The sequence below is a fragment of the Hypomesus transpacificus genome, unplaced genomic scaffold, assembly GCF_021917145.1.
Source record: "Hypomesus transpacificus isolate Combined female unplaced genomic scaffold, fHypTra1 scaffold_62, whole genome shotgun sequence".
Classification (NCBI taxonomy): Eukaryota; Metazoa; Chordata; class Actinopteri; order Osmeriformes; family Osmeridae; genus Hypomesus; species Hypomesus transpacificus.
Window position 1 is genome coordinate 882,404 of NW_025814035.1, and position 21,192 is coordinate 903,595.

The 21,192-nt window shown below is 49.4% G+C and overlaps 1 protein-coding gene across 4 annotated transcripts in view; it reads right to left on the reverse strand.

Moving 5' to 3' along the window:
• dennd5b (DENN/MADD domain containing 5B) overlaps positions 1 to 21,192 on the reverse strand; it is a 57,059-nt gene that overhangs the window by 1,705 nt on the left and 34,162 nt on the right. For 2 of the 4 annotated variants that reach the window (XM_047017686.1, XM_047017684.1), the window contains 17 exons: positions 19,879 to 20,563; positions 12,239 to 12,426; positions 9,302 to 9,868; positions 8,476 to 8,707; positions 6,873 to 7,023; positions 6,650 to 6,740; positions 5,433 to 5,564; positions 5,115 to 5,267; positions 4,744 to 4,825; positions 4,192 to 4,270; positions 3,913 to 4,041; positions 3,610 to 3,731; positions 3,329 to 3,474; positions 2,079 to 2,197; positions 1,712 to 1,899; positions 1,512 to 1,594; positions 370 to 496 (listed from right to left, as the gene is read on the reverse strand). In XM_047017686.1, coding sequence (XP_046873642.1) covers positions 370 to 496; positions 1,512 to 1,594; positions 1,712 to 1,899; positions 2,079 to 2,197; positions 3,329 to 3,474; positions 3,610 to 3,731; positions 3,913 to 4,041; positions 4,192 to 4,270; positions 4,744 to 4,825; positions 5,115 to 5,267; positions 5,433 to 5,564; positions 6,650 to 6,740; positions 6,873 to 7,023; positions 8,476 to 8,707; positions 9,302 to 9,868; positions 12,239 to 12,426; positions 19,879 to 20,563 — 3,274 coding nt within the window. Of the gene's footprint in view, positions 1 to 369; positions 497 to 1,511; positions 1,595 to 1,711; positions 1,900 to 2,078; positions 2,198 to 3,328; positions 3,475 to 3,609; positions 3,732 to 3,912; positions 4,042 to 4,191; positions 4,271 to 4,743; positions 4,826 to 5,114; positions 5,268 to 5,432; positions 5,568 to 6,649; positions 6,741 to 6,872; positions 7,024 to 8,475; positions 8,708 to 9,301; positions 9,869 to 12,238; positions 12,427 to 19,878; positions 20,564 to 21,192 lie in introns of all 4 variants that reach the window. The other 2 variants (XM_047017685.1, XM_047017683.1) reach the window with 1 other exon arrangement.

Sequence of the window (21,192 nt, forward strand, 5' to 3'; positions counted from 1 at the left end):
TGACAGAATGCAGGAGTATGTTTTTTATTGAGAGTTGTCTACTCTACATAAAGGCAAATGTCCTCTTATCAAGTAATATTGAATCCATCAATTGATCACATTCATTGAAATGCTTTAAAAAAGGTAGGAGATTAAACTGATTTTGATATAACAGCTGATTTTGATATAACAGCTGAAGAAAGAGACCTGCAGGCTCAATGGGACTGTAATTCAATTAAGTACTTGTGGGGATACTATTCAATTTCCAACAACACACCACTAGAGAGAGCCAGCTCAGATAGATTTTCAGATAGCTGTCAGGTGACATTTCTAGGTTCTACCAGTAGGAGACGCCCACGCTCCACTTTCCATACACACAAACACACTCACCCACAAAGTCCCAGACAAAAACGGTCTTCTGGAAGAGACGGGCCGACTTGAAGCCATGGTGGAAGAACTGCTCCAGGGCCCCGACCAGACCACACTCCCCACACAGCAGGATAGTCAGACTACCTCTCTGGAGGGAGGGAGAGAAAGATAGATGGACGAATAAAGAAATACAAAGAGAAAAAAGGATGGATGGAGAGAGAAAAAGAGATGGATTGATGGAGAAAAAGAGAGAAAGATGGACAGATGGAGACAGAAAGAGAAAAAAGGATGGATGAAGAGAGAGAGAGAGAGAGAGAGAGAGAGAGAGAGAGAGAGAGAGAGAAAGAGAGAGAGAGAGAGAGAGAGAGAGAGAAAGAGAGGGATAGTTGGAGAGAAAGAAAGAGACAGGATGGAGGGAGAGAGGGAAAGGGAGAAAAATTGACATGAATTTATCAGCACATATTCAGTGGGACCGTACAAGAATGTAAAGGACAGCCCACATGCTCTATTGTAGAACTAAGTCACAGGCAACCGTTAAAGTCACAGGGACTTTAACCAAGCCAAACTGAGAGTCGTCATAGACGGATGGTCTGTTGCATGTCTGGGTCAACTGTAAAAGACGCACGGTTAATGGTCTTCTCTAGGGCACCCTACTCCTCTCTCTCTCTGACTGAACCAGTTGTACGGAACCACCCTTTTGTATCGGACATTTAAAGCCCTCATTTTTCTCTGCACTGTCAATAGAAATGCCATCACACTGGAGCACTCTGTAGCCATAAAACAGACAAACCATAATGAGAGAGGGACAGAGAGAGAAAGAGAGAGAGAGGGGGGGGGATGTGTGTGTGAGAGAGATACAGAGACGGAAAGAAAATAGGTTACATTAAAGAGATGGAAGGGGAGTAATACTGGGATGGGTTTGTTAAGTGCCAGAGAGAGTTTGTTCAAAGTAAACCTAATGTACGAATAACAATGTGTGCTCTATCTTGATATCCTTCCAGGAATACAACACACAATTAGTCTCCCAGGAAGGAAGTACTGTAGCTGGCACCACACTATTAAACAAGCCCTTCATTACGGGCAAAGAAGAAGAAAGAGCAGAGTATAAAAATAGTCTCATATGTACACACACAACTACCCATGTAACAAACACACAAACACACCTCTTTCTCCGGCTTGTGGAAGTGTTTGATGATGTTGTTGACCGCTTCTCCTATAGCTTCTTGGATTTGAGCTGAGGTAGGCTCTGAAACAAAGCAAACAAAGCAAACAAAGCAAAAAAGAAAAAAACGGAAACAGTTTTGGGTGAGTGAAGCTGAAGATTGATGATGGGACAGCGGCGGCGGCATCTTTTAGAACTCACTGTATCCTCTTGCCGTCAGCGAGATGATGCTGATGCGTCTGGTCTGGGAGGGCGAGCGCTGCGCCGGCGGCGTGCGACAGCCCCTCCCATAATCCTCCTCTGCGCTGGGCGCCAGCAGCTCCCCAATCAGCACGCGCTCCAGGCTGCCGTCATCCACGCCTTTCCCTAGCCACCGTCCACAAGGGAACCTGAGGAGGAGAGGAGGGTGGGATGAGGAAAAGGAGAAGAAAGAAAAGAAGGGCAGAGGTCGACCAAAAAATTTAGTGAGGGAAGAGGGGAAATCTAGACGGAAAACTAAAACCGAAGTCGGAAGAATGAGCAGGGCGCTTAGTGGAGGGGTGAGGGGAAGAAAAGAGATGGTACTCACTTGTAAGTGTGTCCAGTAATCTCGTTGCGGACCATGACGCAGTCCACCAGCCACTTGGCCAGCAGTCCAGAGTTATCGTGGCCCAACTGGACCGTGGTCAGTTTTCCTAAGTTCTGACACTGCAAAGGCGGACACACACACACACAGCATGAGTATCAAGACCATAACTTGGTCTAGGTTCAGAGGGCTCAAACGGTAAAAAACAACAAACTCTACAGCAAACTAAGAATTGCAGCACACTACATAAAACATCATGTGCAACTAACAGGAGACTAATAAACTACAATATAGCCTATTTCTTTCAATGCCACGTTTACACTACAACAGCCCAGTCTAAGTTCACCCTGGGAAACATTTCATTTGGACTACAACAGATAAAGCCAAATCCACATAAACATTTTCCTATGACATTGGAATGTAACGGTGCATACTAATGTTAATGGGTAAAGTGGCATTGAAGGGCCGAGGCTAAACTCTGACCAACAGAGCAAAGCTGGGCCTACAGGTTGACAGGAACACCATCGACCCGGGTGGAGATAAAGGGGGGAGGACTGGTGCGCCCTAAAGGAAAGTCAATCTACCCCCTGGGGGGGAGAGGAAAGGGATGGGAAGAGATGGAGACAAAGGGTGGGTGAAAGGGAGGGGACAGAGGTGTCTCGTTTCTAACCTTGAACATGGCGGAGATGTGTGTGTGAGGCCTGAAAGCAGACTGAGAATGGGCGGGTGAGATGGAGAGACAGGGTCAATTAATACATTGATGGATGACCGACAAATTGAGGAACAGGAGTGTTTGGGGTGGTAGTAGTACGAGTGTGTGGACCGCTCTCCAACATGCACTGTCTACCGCACCCAAGAGTGTATGTGTGTCCCACATGTAGCCACAACCCAAGGTGCACACAAAAAACCCACTTCTCATCTATACATGCAAATTGGATGAGGAAAAGAAATCCTGAAAAGTGAGTGTGTGTGTGTGTGTGTTTTGATGACACGTGAATCAATTGTCCGGTTAGTGAGTAAAGGAGAAGGGGAATGCTGTTGGAGAGTGTTAGTTCATAAACGAAACATTTAGGAAAATCGTGTGCAAGGTCATGCCACACAAAAACACCCAAATGGCCGCCAGAAATCTCACTGGTCATGCCAGCGCCTGACAACCTGCAACTACAACACAGACCGGAAATCCCATTGACCCAACGTCACTGGGAAGTGGGACCGAGCAGTGACTAGGGTCAGAGGTGAAAAGTCAAACTCACGTCAAAGGTCATCTCCAGGACGTTCTTTGGGATCTGCATGATGCCCGAGTCTCCCAGCTCGCCTGACACACACACCCAGGGGTTGGAGGTTGTCATGGCGTTGCTCAGCTTCTTGATGGGGAGAATGACGGCTCGGTATGGGATCACTGCAGGGACAAAAATGGTGTTGAGCGAGTGTGTGTGTGTGTGTGTACAAAAATGCACAATTTCTCTGGCACTGCCTTCAACCCAAATAATGTACGTTTTTTTACGTGTGGCCAAGCCGGGGACGGGGTACTCACTGATGGTGGTGAAGACACTAGTGAAGCAGAAGTAGTCAACAGCATTCAGGGACAACAGGTGAAACAGGAACTGCTCCTTCTCCTCCTCACAGCGCAGGAAGGCGTAGCGCTTATACAACTTTCTGGATGACCAAACAAACCAGTGTTGTCACACAAACATGGAGACAAGACATTTAGGCCTCTGTGTGACTGTGTATAGGTCCATGTGGTTATGTCTGTCCATAGGCCTGTGTGAGTTTGTCTGTGTGCATCGGTCTGCAGGTCTGTGTTGGTGTGTATGTGTGGGTCTGTGTGTGTCCTCACTTGGCTAAGGCTTGTCGGGAGAGCAGTTGTTTGAGGTGCTGCGAGAGCAGTTTCTTCTCCAGGGACAGACGGATCCAGGCTCGCGCCCTCCCCACCTCTGTCTTTATCTCCCCCATACTCTGGATGTGTCTGTGGGAAGTGGGGTGGCAGAGGGAGAGGAGCAGAGAGGGAGTGGATGGGAGGAGAAGAAAGGGGAGAGGAAGTTAGGGGGGGGAAATGGGGTACACTTTGCTAAGTCGACACAGACCTCATTATCTAACCTTTACGGGGGGTCCATACCTCATATCCTGTAGAAGCGACACGCGGATTGACGGCAATCCTAGCGAAGATTCAGACTTGCGCCTCTCTCCGTTCGATACTGAGGAAGCAGAGACAAGACACTTTCGTGAGTTGTTATACGTTTTATTGTCAGGTGCACAGAACAACATAATATCAAATTGGGCACTGACATTCTTGGGACAAGACAACGCAAGCAACCTAGCATAACATAACACAACATATAAGTACTAAGAACATAGATTACAAAATAAAAATAATAATAATAAACATCCTAATATACAGAAAAGTATGCAATATATAATATACTAGACCTCTAATACACATAATGACCTATCGTAACATTATAGACCTATACTAACCTAGAACAGGCATATACTAACCTAAGACAAGACCTATACTAACCTAAAACAAGTGGGGTACAGTTAGTGCAATATTGAGCTGAAAGTGAGTGTGTAAAAAAAATTAAAAATAAAGAAATACAGGCATGTGAGCCTCCGGTACAATCCAGAACATGTTTTGTACCGTGGTACACTAGGTTGAACATGTTGTTACCTGGAGACAGGGCCTGCTGCTCTGCTAGCTTCTCCTCTCTGGCCTGGTAGTGCAGCAGGTGAGACCACAGGGCTGACTTCCCCTGCAGGGTCATAAGTCAGGGGAGTCAAAGGTCACATCATTTACTAAAATGCATCGATTAACGAGTGTATGGATAATAGCCATGTGGTCATCTCTGAACCTTATGGAACCTGTATGATCTGTAACCATGCACTCTATTTGATATTGAGCGGTGTGTGTGGGTATTTACTGACCGTTTTCACCTAAAACCACACCCTCAACGTAATTTTATATGGGCACTGAATGTGTCTGCGTGTGTGTGTATGCGTCTGCATTAGTGTGTGTTAGTGCACGTGCGTGTGTGTACCGACCTGTTTGACCTGCAGCCCATGGCTCCAGATCCTTTCCAGCAGGTCACAGAGGCTGGCAATGAGGGTATTCTCTTCCAACCCAGTGATGTTGGCCTCCCCGTGGCCCAACTCCACCGCCTCCCGGCCCATCTTCTCCACCAGCATCCGCTTGGTCTACAGGCACACACACACACATCACACTTATGCACACACTCTTTGATGGTCATTTGACATCCCACTTCACCTCTCTGACTTTGTTGTTCCATATTCTGAAAATGAAAACTTGTTCAAGTTCTGAAGAAAAATGTCTGTCTGTGTGTGAGGTCCTCTCAGACCCACCTTCATCCGACACTCTTTGAGCAGGCCTTCCACAAACTTCCAGTTAGTCTGAGCAATGACGGCCGGGGAGAGGTCCGACAGCTTAGGCTGCCTCAGGCTCTTCCCCAGGCTACGAGCCTCCTGCATGTACTTCTGCTGAAGCGGACATGAACACACACACACACACGTTAGCCTCTGTTAATCTGTAGTGTGTGTCAGAGTGTAGAGAAGGCAGAAAGAGAGAGAGAGAGAGAGAGCAAGAGTGTACAAAAGACGGTGATAGAGAGAACAAATATATACACACAGAGAGATAAGGACGTTAGGGACGTGAACATGGTCCAAAGCACAGGGTTAGGAGTGGAAGGAGGGGAGCGGTTGCTGTTTGTTTTAGAGAGCGGTGACCTTCTGCCGAGCTCCCATTTCTCCTCTCGGCATAAGCCATCTTTCACTCTTGCACTCTTTCAACCTGCTCTCTGCTTCTCCCTGCTGTTCAGAACTAGGCTCCTTTGATTTCTATCTTGCTACTTTCCAGTTTCTCTCTCATCCCAACCACAGGCTCCACCCAGCAGAAAGAAGAAACACTACTAGACTTCCCTGTATCACAGAGCAGGTCTCCTCTGACAGTGAGTGAGGAGTGGCAGTGTGTGTGTGGGTGTGACACACCGACGTGACAACTGCTGCTGTGGAGGTGTGAGTGGGTTTTGGCAAGCTCGGGTTCGGGTGTGCGGGGAAGGGGTTGGGATTGGTTGATTGGTGAGGGGTTGGGGGGTGGTCCATCACTGTGACAACACCTCCACGTACCAGGCAACACGCAGAGGCCGACTTTTTGGGCGGTTTGAGGGGTGGGGGGGAGGCCTTGTCCCACTCCCAGAAGGCCATGGAGTTCTGCAGCACCAGACACCCCTCTACCTGCTGAGGAGTGGTATGAACCAGACCCCCAGCCGGAAAACCGTGAAGCACGGGGAATGAAAGAAACGAAAGAACGAGAAAATAACTGAAAATAGAAGGCAGCATGCGAATGAAAGACACAAAACAAAGAAAAAGAAACAGCAAAAGACTACAACCAGAAAAAGACGTGATGACAAAAGAAAATAAAACATTTTTAGGCCGAGATAAAGAAAGGGTGAGAAAAGAAACAGAGCAGAGCAAACCTCCTAGACGACGGGGAAAAAGGGAAATAAAGGAGACATGCTGCTACACATAGGAGAGGAAGAGGAGGAGGATAGGCGTATGTGTACCTCTTTTACGTCATTATCCAGAGTCAAATGCTCCGTGTGATGTCTGTAGCGGTCCTTCCTGCGCTGGGCCGTGGTCGTGCGATTGGACCATCTGTTCCATCACGCATACACACACAAATGTATCATTTTCAGTGGTTCCGAAAGAAAATCTATCTTGGCACTCTACGTCAGTATCGAGGTGTGTCATTGGTTCCCTCCGGAGACCGGGAGGTCGTACACTCACTTATTATTGGTGGGCCCTGTGGCAAGCACGTCGGCTTGCAGCTTGGGGAAGAAGCCATGCTCGTACTTGCCCTGGCCAATCTTCATATCCAGCAGATGGGGGTGTATGGCTGTGTGGTCTATCTTCATCAGACGCTGTTCAATTGCCTGGGCTGGGAGCACGGAAAGAATGGAATGGGTCGTATATTAGAGTAACACAAGGAAGCGTTGGCGGGAGTCAGATGGCTGAGCGGTTAAGGAGTCGGGCAAATAATCAGAAGGTTACCGGTTCGATTCCCGGCCGTGCTAAATGACATAGTGTCCTTGGGCAAAGCACTTCACCCTACTTGCCTCGGGGGGGAATGTCCTTGTACTTACTGTAAGTCGCTCTGGATCAGAGCGTCTGCTAAATGACAAAATGTAAATGTGGGGGGGCACCCCTTTGTTCTAAGCGTCGTGCCTCTCCTCTGCTCCTTCACTGAAAGATTGGCAGTGCATCAAAGGTCGGTGTTTGTATAATTAATTACAGTACAGGCTGGACAGGCTGTACATGTCACTTCTCCCCACTCTGTAAATCTCTTTATCCTTCTCTCTCCCCCTTCACCCACTTTATCTTTGTCCTTTACTAATCTACCGTCTGTCTGCCTGTTGCCTGCCTGCCTGCCTGTCTGTCTCACTGTCTCTCTCTGTCTCTCTCTGTCTCTCTCTTCATATACCCCCCCACCCCCAACCCCCCCATCTTATTACCTTTTTTCTCCCATTATCATTTAAAATGAAGCTGAATAAAAAAGCTCCTTTTGTCTGAGTCATTGTGCACCTGCACACACCATCGCCTCTGAACGAGAAATTACGTTTTTTACATCCCTCGTCCCGTTAAAATCAGTCCACGCACGTACGCACTCACACACACACACACACACACACACACACACACTCAAGCTAGCTGATAGAGAGACTCCCATTTACATTTAGTCATTTAGCAGACGCTCTTATCCAGAGTGACTTACAGTAAGTGCAGGGACATTTCCCTAGAGGCAAGTAGGGTGAAGTGCCTTGCCCAAGCACAAAATGTAATTTTGCACAGCCAGTGTCTGAAATTTAATAGAAGTCAGCTGTGGTGTGGCCAGACAAAAATTGAGAGAGGAGAGGAAGAAGGGACGAGAAGCAGGGCTGGGTTGTACCAGAGGGAGGTAGGAGAGAAAACCTAGAAAAAAAAATATGATGTGTGTGTGTGTGTGCGTGTGTCTTTGTGTGCGTGTGATAGCACCCAGGACTGTAGGCCGGGACTACCCTTGTTGGACAGACAGTCAGGAAGTCTGCTTACTTCTTACCTACTTCAGCTATTCAGGTCTTCCTACCTCAGTTTTTAAGCCTACTGTTCTGTCTCTCTCTCTCTTTTTTCTCCCTCTCCCTCTCCCTCTCCCTCTCCCTCTCCCTCTCCCTCTCCCTCTCCCTCTCCCTCTCCCTCTCTCTCTCTCTCTCTCTCTCTCTCTCTCTCTCTCTCTCTCTCTCTCTCTCTCTTTCTCTCTCTTTCTCTCTCTCTCTCTCTCTCTCTCTCTCTCTCTCTCTCTCTCACACACACACACACACACACACACAAACATACACACACATCCCTGACATACCCGACTCCTTGAGGACGGTGCACCTCTGATAGTTGGACGAGCGGAGGCTTGGGGCCCGGACGTTGTAGAGGCGGGCCTTGTCGATGCGCCCGTCAAACACTCGCAGCAGCGGCTCCTTGTCCTCCCACTGGGACATGATCTTGTTGTCGATGAAGGTGGCGAACATCTGGGTCTCAATGAAGTGGGACAGGAAGGGCAGGTAGGGCTCGGGCTGGTCAGACAGGAAGGAGGCCTGGGAACAAGGGAGGAGGAGAGGCGGGTTAACACAAACAGAATCAGAATCAGAATTGGTGTTTAATTGCCATAAAAGTTTGCACAGACAAGGAATTTTCTTTGGCAGGAGAGCCTACCCAGGCAGCCATTTTTGGCGCCAAAAGCCATTTTCGGCGCCAAGGCAAGTACACATACGCACAAGTGAATCAGGAACCAGATACATAATACTCAGGTAGCTACGCGTACAGACCCCTGTTGTATGCATGGTCACAAACAAATGCAGCATGGAGGTGTTTTACGGGACCGAGCACAAACGGTGTGTTAAAAGAGGCTCTCGCTCTCTGATATGGGACTATTCGCTGCTGAATTTCCCCTGTGACTGCGTACCTCCCTGGCTCACTATTCTATTCTGTGTCTGGGACTGAAAATCTCTTCATGTTGAAATAGCAAACGCCAGACACACTTATCTCACGCCGTCTTAGTGAGCTGTTTGGTAAAAACAAATCCAAAATGTTGTGTCGTACTTGGTGGCGTCCCCATGAATGGAACCACAGTCGCTAGCCATTACGTCTTTTTGTACAGGCACAAGGGGGCCAGTGTGTGTGTGTCGCACCTTGTCAAAGTTGTGCATCTGCTCCCGGTTGGTGAGCCAAGACTCCAGGTCTGGGGCGCTCTGGATGACGAACGCCTCGTAGTCGGCGAACATGGTGGTGAAGCGGCTGGCAAACACCTCCCTGAGCTGCACATTCAGCTTGGCGTTCCGCAGCTCCTCCGCCGCCGTCCGCCCCCCCGCCTGCTGCTGGGCGCCCCCCGCGGAGCCGTCCATGCGCCCCACCTCCACCCCCGTGCGCTTGGCCAGAGCCCGCAGCCTCTCCAGCGTGGCGTTGCCCTGGAGCAGCTCCAGCACTGCCCGCTCCTCGCCGCCCAGGTTCCCGTTGCGCCCATCGTCCTCCAGCTCGCTCAGCGCCAGGCTCCTCAGACCCTTGGACACCGAGCCTGGGGAGGGGGAGGAGGTGGTGGAGGTGGTGGGGACAGGAGGAGCGCCTCCCTGTGGGGACAGACCGTAGCTCTGCAGCACCTCACTCAGCTCCTTGATGAAGTCAGGCTTGTTGGGGAACTGGGGGAAGTCCTCGGGCAGGTCGATGCAGTGGTTGTCGATGTCCACGAAACATAGATTAGCCTGGGGAAGGGACGGGGGAGGGACAGAGAGGAGGAGGGAGGGGACAGACAGAGAGACAAAGAATGGAGAGAGACAGAGAGAAAGACACACACACACAGACAGACAGTCAGATAACACCCTTACTTCCTCACATAATCATCCACCCAAGTATCTCTTGGGAGGTGATCTTCACCATTACAGAAAAGCCCCACACATTAAGACGGGACAGAAGCCATCTGGATCTTTAGAGAGTTATTTGAGAACTCAAACAATAGTGTAGTTATCAAGAGTAAGAAGGTAAACCAAGGGTAGGTGTGATGGATCTTGGTAAATCCTCCTTAAAAAAACAAGCACATTGAGGACAGATTCGGGTTAGAATGTCGTGCATGCGCATGTGTGTGTGTTTTTGGGGCTAGAGAATGGGGAATGTAGGCCAGAAAGTGATTTATGATAGCAGATTAATGCATGAGCTCAGCCCAAATCGGATATAATGATATGAACATGACACCTCCGGGATATTTTTTTTAATCTCTCATCCAGACACACACAAACACACACACAAACGCAGGTGTGTAAACGCACAAACACACACGTGGACCTGTGTGTGTGCATGCACACAAACACGCGCTCCACACTTACACGTCGATGCACATGCAAACGTGTATTTTCTTCCTCTTGGAGGACCACAGAGAACCACACACACACACACACATCGTCAGAGCAGCCATAATGGCAGCTCACAGTTGTAAAACGGTTTTACAGCCTGGCCTCCTAGAGCTCCAGAGTCATCTATCACTCTGCCACTCTCGATCCAGACACCACCACTGGAGAGAGGAGACAGACTCCAACACTCTATCCAGCTACTGCAGTCCTCCCCATGGACTCACTGGCAGGAGCGTATAGAGTATATCGCACTAGCATAGCCACCACGCTTTGTCAATGGTAGTGGTTTATGAAACAACAAAGCTGTTATTTCTTTAATCTGGGATCTGTGGTCTGGTCTGTTAGCTAACTGGGTCTGGGATTGACCCATGTGCCATTAGATGTTTTGCGATGGACACGCTCAGTTGTAGAAAGCACGGTTCTGACCTCATGTGGATTGGACCAAGATAGCTGGTTTTGGGAGAAGGTGACCCATCCCCTGCTTATGGAGATCCAGGAAAAGGGAGGAAACTCCACTGCTGGGTGTGCTTGAGCATTTTGTTTACAGGAAAAGTAATAGACCAGAGCTCTCGTTTCCGGAAGGTTTGGCCTAGATTGTTTCATGACAAAATAACAAGAGTGTGTGTGTGTATCTATGCGCAAGGCTGTACTTGTATGCCATTCTAAATGAAAACATGTACAGCCCTGCATGAAAAGATGACTCGCTTCCGAAGAGTGCATCTTCCAAAAATGAGGAAAACCCCCCAAATGATTACATCCGCGCACTCATTTGCTGCTCCCACTCCTCCTCTGTGATCCTTTCCTTCGCCTTTCCTCCTTTCTCTCATCCCTCCATTTCTAGGTCAGAAGCACTTCAAAGAGCCATTCCACAAAGAGAAACCCCGCTCATGTGTGGAACTGGGTGACTTTTAAAAGGGGGGGAGGGAGGGGGGGAGGGGGGGTAAATTGGACTGGGGGAAGGTGGAAGGGGCTCCAGGGTTACCATCCATGCTGGGGGGAGGGCTGATTAACGAGCAGGAGAAGGGGAATCTGGGATTGTGGGATTGTGCCGGCATTTTACAGTTTTATCTTGCCTCCCCACACACACATGCATAAGCGCACACACAGACGGATGGAGGGTTCTTCTGCTCGTGATGTTTGAGGACAAATCTGCTTGAGAGAGGGGACGCGACACACACACACACACAGATGTCTGTATATTGATACAATAGATTGCACAAAAAATGTTCAAGGGCATAGGTCCCAGGATTATGAAGAGGAGCCACACAGTCTGCCAGATGTATTCTTAGACTCAACCAGGTCTCATTGGACAGAGTGCCGAGTCAGGATTTGATAGCCTTGGACACTGTCTACTCGGCAACAATTAACTTTTACTTCAACGGTCATATGACAAACAAACACGCACACACAAGCACACACACAGTAGCACAAACATGCACACACAGACACAACACAATGTCACATGCGTGACGGCACACAAACAGCTGCCGTCACAGCTACATGCATAAGCACACGTGCGCGCATACACACATACAAAGTCACATGCGTGACAGCACACAAACGGCTGCAGTCAAAACACATTGCATGCGCACACAAACAGATGCACACACACACACACACGCAAAAGCACACACAGCGCAAAGTCACATGCGTGACAGCACACAAACAGCTGCAGTTACAGACACATGCATGGGTGCACACACACACACACACCACCTCAGTAAGTACCTCTTGAGGCAGCTCCAGCTTGGAGCGGTCGGTGCCCTCCTTGGACTGCAGACCCATCAGGTAGGGCACGGGGGCATCCAGGAAGTGGCGCAGCGAGGCGGGCAGGATGGGCACGTACACATGCTGCCACTGGAACGGGAAGAGCAGGGTGGTGATGCCCTCTGCCACCGTCATCAGACGCTGGTAGTCTGCGAGGAGAGGGTGGGCGGAGGGGTGGAGGAACGCAGTTTGGGTGAAAAAAAGCAGAGGCCGACTTTAATCAATGAATCTAAATTGAATTTGCGAGCAATCTGTGGGGGCGAGATTCTGTCGTGATGGATTCCCTTCAATCACCTTTTGGTGTGTGTGTGTGTGTATGTGTTGTCTCAATACCAGGGGCCACTGGCCTTAATCTGTATTGAGTCAAGCCGTTTCATCAGATATGATTAAAATGATCAGAAAAGCCTGAGTGACCTCCATAGAAAAGAAGGGGGGAAAATGTCATTTTTTTTATCCGATCAGTCTCTCCATCCCTTCATCCTTCCATCCCTCCCTCCTCGCCTCCCTCTATCTTTCGCTCTGACTTCAACTCTCTTCCCTTCCATCTATCCGCTGGGCATACTCATTCAAAATGCATAAGGCTTTTCAAGGCCAAGATTGCATTGCATTAAACAGACCCAAGCAATTTATATTCAGAAAAAAAACTGGGGAGTTGCCATGTTCATTGTGAAAGAGTTGTGTGTGTGTGTGTGTGAGGTCATCACACAGGATGTGTGTGAAGCATCTAGTGCAGTAGTGTAGAAGTGCTTGTAGTTAGTGCATGCTCTATGTTGCCTTCTGATTGCAACTCTCTGCTTTCTAGCTCCCTCATAGGGGGTGAAAAGAGGAGCCGAGAGCGAAAGTCTCCTCTGCCGGTACATAGCCTCTCCACCACCAAGACTCCTGCAGTGCCTCCTTGCGGCCACACATGGTAACTGGGTACCTTACGGTCCAAGGCTAAACTGCAGGGGATCTCGGAGCAGCAGTGGGTCCCAGAGATGTGGTGTGCAGGCCCACCCCAAGGTGGACACGCCCGGACACCCGTCACTCACCGGCCCAGCTATGGGTAGCCCCACTGCCTTGTGGGTTAGCCTCTCGAGGCAAGGCTAAGGGAGCAGACCCCGACAGAAAAGCAGTGCGCTGTCGGTGCGCAATAGGAGGGCCTAAACAGAGCCAGGCAGCCTCCTGCAGCCTGAATGGGGAACTGGTCGTCCTGGGTTCATCCATGCCACCAGATTTACCTCACCATGGCAAAGATGGTGCTACTGGGGATAGCGTGCCTCCAACGGCCCTCTGAATAATCTCTGGAGCGCAGGTATCCACCACTGACCACGGTGTATACTCTCTGGATCCACATCTGGTTGAAGACTGGCGGCGATGGGGCAACTGGCGACGGGAGCAGGTTTGAATAGACTGGGAGCTTCTAGTCAGAGCCCTGCACGTCAGCAGCACAGGGTATTGGTCGCTATCAGCTGGGAGTCTGGGTCATTCCACCTCTGCGGTCGAAACAGAAGAAATAAATCCCCAAACCAAAAACTGGCAAAATTGAATGGAAGAACTCTCCTGGACTATGGCAGGACCGAAAGACCTCACAGAAGAACAGCCCTGAGCTGAGGCGTTACAACATCGATATTGCCGCACTTAGCGAGACCAGGCTCCTTGATGAAGGGGCGCTAATAAAGGAAGGGTCCGGTTACACCTTCTTCTGGAAAGGCTACCCCCTAGGTGGACGTCTGCACGGTGTGGGACTGGCCGTCAGGAACACACTGTGACCAAGACTCACTGAAACACCTGTGGGCATCAGTGAAAGACTGACGACCCTCCGTATCCCTCTGACGAAGAGCCGCTTTGCTACACTTCTTAGTGTGTATGCCCCAACCCCACCATCCGACACTGAGGTTAAAGACTCGTTTTATTGGATGAGTCACTGGAAGAGGCTCTCCACCGGATCCCCAAGACCGACAAGATCCTCCTCCTTGGGGACTTCAATGCTCGTGTGGGGCAGAGTGATAGGATATGGAAAGGAGTGCTTGGCAGGCATGGTATTGGTCAGGCCAACTCAAATGGCATGAGATTACTTACTCTCTGCTCTGAGCACAACCCGACCATAACCAACACCATCTTCCAGGAATAGACCAACTACAAAACATCATAGATGCACCCACGCTCTAATCATTGGCACCTGATTGACTATGTCATCGTGAGACGTTGCGACATCAAAGACATTCTCATGTGCATGGCCATGAGAGGTGCAGAATTAAGCAATAAGCCCCAAGAGGCCGTGGTTTACGCTGATTTTAGAACAGGTAAGGGGAGTTGTTAGGCACGACGCGAAGCGGAGTGCCGAAAACCCCCTTACCTGTTCTAAAATCAGCGTAAAACACGGACTCGCGGGGCTTATTGCTTTTCTAAAACTGTTACTACAAATATTTGATATGGTTTCATCAATAAAAACAATTAGAAACAAAATAGTTTAATAATAAACCGTTATTCTTCCGCTACTTCAAAGTATAGGTCCTACATAAATCGTTGCCACGCAACAGCCAGATGGACACCTTTGCCGTCTTTTTCAATTTGAAATATTCAAATAATATGCAATTGCGCATTCAAATGCGCAATAATATGGAACGTTAAAGAATGTTATGAGGACAACCTGTGAGGTTATGCTGGATTTTACAACGGCATGGAATGCGATTTAGCCAATCACAATCAAGGATGGGAACAACCAGTTTTAGAATGCTGGACAGACCACCAGTTCACCCTAACACCCTGTTCCGGTTTGGAAGCCCTAGCAAGTTGTTCAATATCCTCCGACAGTTTCATGATGGTATCAATGCTAAGTTGACAATAGGAGGACAAGAGTCTGCCTCCTTCCCTGTGTGCACAGGGGTCAGGCAGGGGTGTGTACTAGCACCAGTGCTCTTTAACATCTTCCTCCTATGCGTCACCCAGCTTCTCCATAAGGAAATTGAGGACAACAGCAGGGTGACAGTGGTCTATAGGCTAGATGGCAATCTCTTCAACATCAGGAGGCTGCAAGCAACCACCAAGCTGCAGCTGTGAAGGCTTAGAGCAGGATGGGGCTGACCATCAACGTCAACAAAACAGAGGTAGTCTGTCAGTGGAGTACCAACATCCCATCCACTCCACCCATCTTCAGCATCACTGATAAGGATCTGTAGTACCATCATTCAAATACCCGGGGAGCATCCTCTCTGAGGACAATAACATCGACAATGAGGTCCAGAACAGAATCCAACAAGCATCAGCTGCCTTTTGGGAGACTCGGGCGCTGGGTCTTTCAAAACAAGAACTTATATCTCCATACAAAAATCTCTGTGTATCAAGCCGTTTGCATCACCACCCTCCTCTACAGTTGTGAAGCCTGGGTCATTTACAGCCGCCATGTGAAGTCCCTGGAGCATTTTCAGATCCACTGTCTACAGCGCATGCTAGGAATCACTTGGCGTGACCGAGTACCACACACTGAGATCCTCAGGAGAGCAGGCTGTAAGAGCATTGAGGCCACCATCACCTACTACCATCTACGATCGCTGGGGTACGTTAGGATTGAGGGGCATAAAAATGGCCCTCAATCGGCTGCCTCACAAAGTGCCGTATGGCCAGCATGCCCAAGGCCGTTTGGCGTCAGCAAGCATATTGAATCCCCACACTCAACCTAGCTGGAACACAGTTTCCTTCAACAAGGATCGGAGCACGATATGCACACACCAACACTAACTCAAACACTCAAACCCACCATCCTCTCCCTCTGTTGGCCTTGTTTGGCTTTGCATGTGTATGAGGGGAGACATTAGCTAGTGTGCATGTCGTGGACATACATGTATTGCAAGTATATGGGAGACTGATGGGTTGTGTGTGTGTCTATGAGAGTGTGCCACTGCAGGTGTCACTGTTTCCTGTTTGAGACTCGAGATGCAAATAAGTGAGTCAAATATAATTTATGGATGAAGTTTATCTCTGACTGAGGACAGGAGTTTAATTTCATAACTGTGTCTGTGTGTGTGTGTGCGTGCATTGTGTAGTGGTTGTGCTACAATAACAGAATGAGTCCTTTCATATAATGTCACGTATAAAAAAGGCTAGGCTAGACAAAGCGTGGGAGATGAAAGTCACCCTACAGATAAGGGGGAGAGAGTGCGAAAGAGGAGAGAGAAAGAGGGAGAGGAGAGAAGAAAGAGATAAACAGAGAGAGTGGGAGATTAAAGTCACACAGCAGAACAACAGGAGTGAGAAAGAGGAGAGAGAAAGAGAGAGACCGAAAGAGTGGTTGAAACCGAAAGGTGGAGCCGAAAAAGTGCTGAGTAAACTCTCTACCTCAGCGGTAATGCACAGCAAACCCACACATACCCGTACAGGCCTGGAGGGAACACACACACACACAATAAACAGGCTCTAATGTCTCACACTGCAATACTGAATAATAAATGAAGGGAAAACCTAGAAGGGGTGCAGACAAACGCTGCAGTCTGAGGGTGAACAGATAACTGACCTGGGTGACAACACAACACTGCCTGCTTTACAGTGAAGAGGTTAACTTGACATACCCCCCCCTCTAAACAACCACCTGGCTTCACTGGTAGAGAGAGAGAGATGGGTAAAGAGAGAGAGTGTGAGATGGGGAGAGAGGCAACGGGAGAGGAGACAGCACAAAGAAAGAGGAGGAGAGAGCGCGAGGGGGGACACAGAGCAAGAGGGGGAGAGAGAGGTACCAAGGGGGAGAGCAAAAGGAGGAGAGAGGGGGGGGGGAGAGAGAGGGGGAGAGAGAGACAGAAGAAAAAGACAGAGAGAGACAAAATCTCTGATCAGATCTCAGCCCAGATCCTGATCACGATCCTGAGGGAGCCGAGTTCAGTCTCACAGACCTTCTATGAGCCCTTTGGCTCATAGAGTGGTTAATAGTGCTGATAGGTCACCAGGAATGCACTGCATCTCCGGCACACATTCCACACTGGTGTTTAGTAGGCCGCAGTGCAACACTGCAGATGGGGTCACGGCTGACACTGGGGAACAGGAACACACTCAGAGCAAAACTGGGTCCGGGACTGATGGATATCTCACACCCGCAGATGTGCATACACACATACACAAAAGCAACTTCTACACATGTAGAGACACGCATGGTAGCGCGACAAACACACATGTACACTAGCAAAGACACGCAGGATCGCACACACGCATGCACCCATGCGCGTGCACACACCCACATTCATGCAGACACTGTCAGAAGGGAAGAGAGAATGGCGTTCGACTGAAAGCACTAACACAGAGATGTGGTAGATTACACACTGTGGAGACGACAGATAGGGCCAGTGGCATTTCAAAGCACACATCCTTCAGACTGCAGTGCTTACCACAGCCAACCTTCGATAAAACTGCTCTGTTACCCTAGTCTGACTCTCTCTGCACTGCAAAGGGCATCAGTTCATCCAGATCTATGGCAACGAAAAAGATGTTTATCTGACTTCGCGTCTCTGAGCGAGTGAACAACAAATGAACGACACTGAGTAAAAGTCAGCCTCGGCCAAGATCAGCGGGGGGCTGACGCGGGCAATTGGAGGAGACATCTGCCTGTCATTATCCCCCCCATGCTCTGTGTCACATCCAACTGAGTGAGAGCAGAGGAAACACAAGAAGGGGGGTGGGGGGGGACCTGCCTGTCAGATTTTAATTGCTTGTTGACGGATGAACGCTATCGATGAGAACAAGAACGGCAAGCATCACAGACACCGCTTTTCTAAATGGACTCTTTCCATCAAACGCTCTTCCGGGCAAACAAAGTATTGCAAGTTCATTAAGGAGACATTAGGACCAGTCTGGCGCTCATGTCTCACAGCGTGAGCTGAACAGGGCTGCCCGCTGTGCTGCCCCATGGAAAATGAAGAGCGCTCAGATGGAACGAGAGCGTGATTTGCTGCGTTTGAAGGGTTTTTAATTATTCCCTGTCGTAAGCAACTCTTGACGGTTGGTGTGATGAATAATACATGGGAGGAGTACGTCTGTGTCGGAAAGGATGAGGGAGGGATGACGGGGGGAGAGGTAGAAGGAGAGGGGCCTGTCTGTCATTTCTTGGGGAGGGGGGATCTCTCATGGTGGAATCTCTTTGTTTGAACACTGAGGCCCTCATGTAGTAACGCTTTTGCGCCCACTTTGGGCGTATTTGTTTTGCAACGTGCGCGTACAAACATGCCGCACTGAGGTAAAAGTGCAGACTGCCTGTCGCGGGAACTGAAAATGGCAAATTGCACTTTTCCATGTCATGCATATGTGTTCACGGGAGGGTCAAGGGGAAAGTGGGAGTTTCCCACAAAGAGATGGGAGGGGATGCGTAAAGTGTGCCAAATTATGTATTCCGCGATATTACGCCGTGCCTCTATTTTGCGGTGAAAATTCTGCGCCTCATAAAAGCAGGTGTAAACCAGGATGCGGTTTCCTTGCATATGCCTCCTGGTGAAATGGCAGCTGTAATCCGAGACATAGGCCAAGGAGATGAGCTGAAGGATTTTTGCCACAAGGATCACACTTTTTCAGTTGAGTGAACACAAAATCATTGTGATTAAGCAGCCATGCAATATTACAGTTACTGTAATTTGTAATTTCGGTCCAGATGGCATTTTTTTTGTGTCGGTGAGGAATTCCGGCCTTGTATACAATTTTTATTTGCTGTTACCTCATGAACAAGCACATCAATTTTGTTATCACAAAATCTTTGTTTTCGCCGTTTTGACTTTGGTGGCTGATCCATGATCTGAGGCCCACTCAATTGTGCGTTTAAATGCTCGCAATTTACGGTATAGTGGGCAGAGAAAGGCGCTGTTTACCTGATGAATTGCAGATTTGGTAAATTCAAAGTAAACTGAAGTATCACAGCATGCGCTTTCTGCGGGTTGGCCATGGCGCTGATAACGCTACGTTTGCAAATGTACGTACATGAGGGACAGACAGCGAGTCGTCAGACAGTGGCCCCATGTTAATATTCTAATTCAAATAAAGTAAATTAGATCACATTCAGAACTCACCCTGAGAGATTAAGTAGAGATTTGAAACCTTCTACAGGCAATCCTCTTTGCCCACTAGAAAGGCAATCAACAGGACAGTGTAGGACAATCCCATCCTCTCCCTCTCCTTTTCCCTTTCCCACCCTCAATCCCTATCTTTTTCGCCCTCACTCCCTCCCCTCACCAGCAGATTACATTCTAACTCTAACCTTGTTTAGCATTCTTACCTCCACCACCTCCACCACCACCACCACCAGCAGCAGCAGCAGTCCAAAGCAGGAGAGGGCATGATAGCCAGGTTTGTTTAAAGCAGTCCAGCTGGAGAGGCTGATTGGAGGGATAAGTCTCCCCCCTCCACCCCCATCCCTCCTTGCCACCTGTCATCCCTCTAATGAACCCTTCCTCTGTGCGTGTCTGTGTGTGCATGTGTGTTATCTATGAGGCACTGCAGATGGGGTTCCGGTACGTAAGGGAATGTCTTTGTATGCGTGTGGTTGTGTGTGTGTCAAAACTGTATGAGCCAAGGCAGCAAGAACACTGGTAAATAAGGGAATCCTGTGTGTGTGTGTGTGTGTGTGCCTGTGTGTATAGGTGTGCACTCACCCTGGGAGTACAGCAGGATCTGCATCTCCAGCATGGTGCAGGTGAACAGCTGAACCAGGTTCTCCACCCCCAATAGGGAGAAAGCCACTCCCAGAGGGAAGTCAGCCAACGGGAGCTCTCCAGGCCCGGGCCGCTGACACACAATTGGTTCGTACACGCCGTGGAATTTGAGGGATCGCCCCGGCGGGGGCAGGGGCACCTCGTAGAGCACGTTGTGGATGTAGCTCTCCAGGGGGAGGGGCGGGGGCGAGGCAGAGGTCACCGCCCGGTGGAGCTGGGCTAGGAAGTGGCGGCAGGCGTGCATGAAGGGCATGGGCGTGATCAGGCACAGCGCCTTGGACACGTACAGCGTGTCTCGCGACGCATCGTAGCCGCCCATGCCCGCTCCTCCCCCCACCCGCTGCGACGAGGACGAGTCAGCCTCGTCCATGCTGCTGGCCAGGGAGTCCATGCTGGAGGAGGAAGAGGAGGAGGAGGAGGGGTTGGAGGAGGGGTTCTCGGCGTTGTGCATCTGGTAGAGGGTCTGCATGGCGCTGCAGATCTGCGGGCTGGTCACCTCCTCATAGAAGGTGTGGACAAAGCCGTAGGTGCGGGAGCCATCCTCCCGGGTGATGATGAAGGAGTGGAACTGGGGCTCGCGCAAGTCCGCTTGCGTCCGGAACGACAGGCCTTTGGGCATGCACAGCTGAGGGGAGGAGGAAAAAAAGGAGGGAGGAGAGGAAGAAGGGGACATAGAGGAGTGGGGAGGAAAATGAGGAGGAAAGAGGAAGAGGAGGAAAGAGCAGAGGCAGAGAGGGTAGCAGTTTGTTTACAAACAATTTCTGAACAGAAAAACTGTTGAACGGCTGTAAATTGCTGACCAAACATCCTATGAATACAGACAGAAACTCTGTCACACCATGTGTGTGTTATTGTTTGTGTGTCTGTGTGTGTGTGAGACAGTTGTAAACTATATCAAATAAGCACAATCCGTATTCATAAGCACACAGTCAGCAGTGGAATAAATAAGGCTTATTATCCCCATTATGTTTATTTGTCGAATTAAAAATGAAAACAAACTCCACGACAAACTCATGCACACACACAAATATGCACACTTACACTCAACTAAGGGCCCCTTCGGTCAGTGCACTGATTGGATTAGCGGAGCAGGAAATAAATCACAGCTTTAGCTGTGCCTCTGGTGGGAATATGGTAATACTACCCCCCTCCCCCAACCCCCATTTAGGGAATCCCAAGGGAACAATCCCATTTGTGCTGGTTAGGTGCTGGATGGGTGCTGACATTGCACTGACCCTTACAGTCAGATACAGG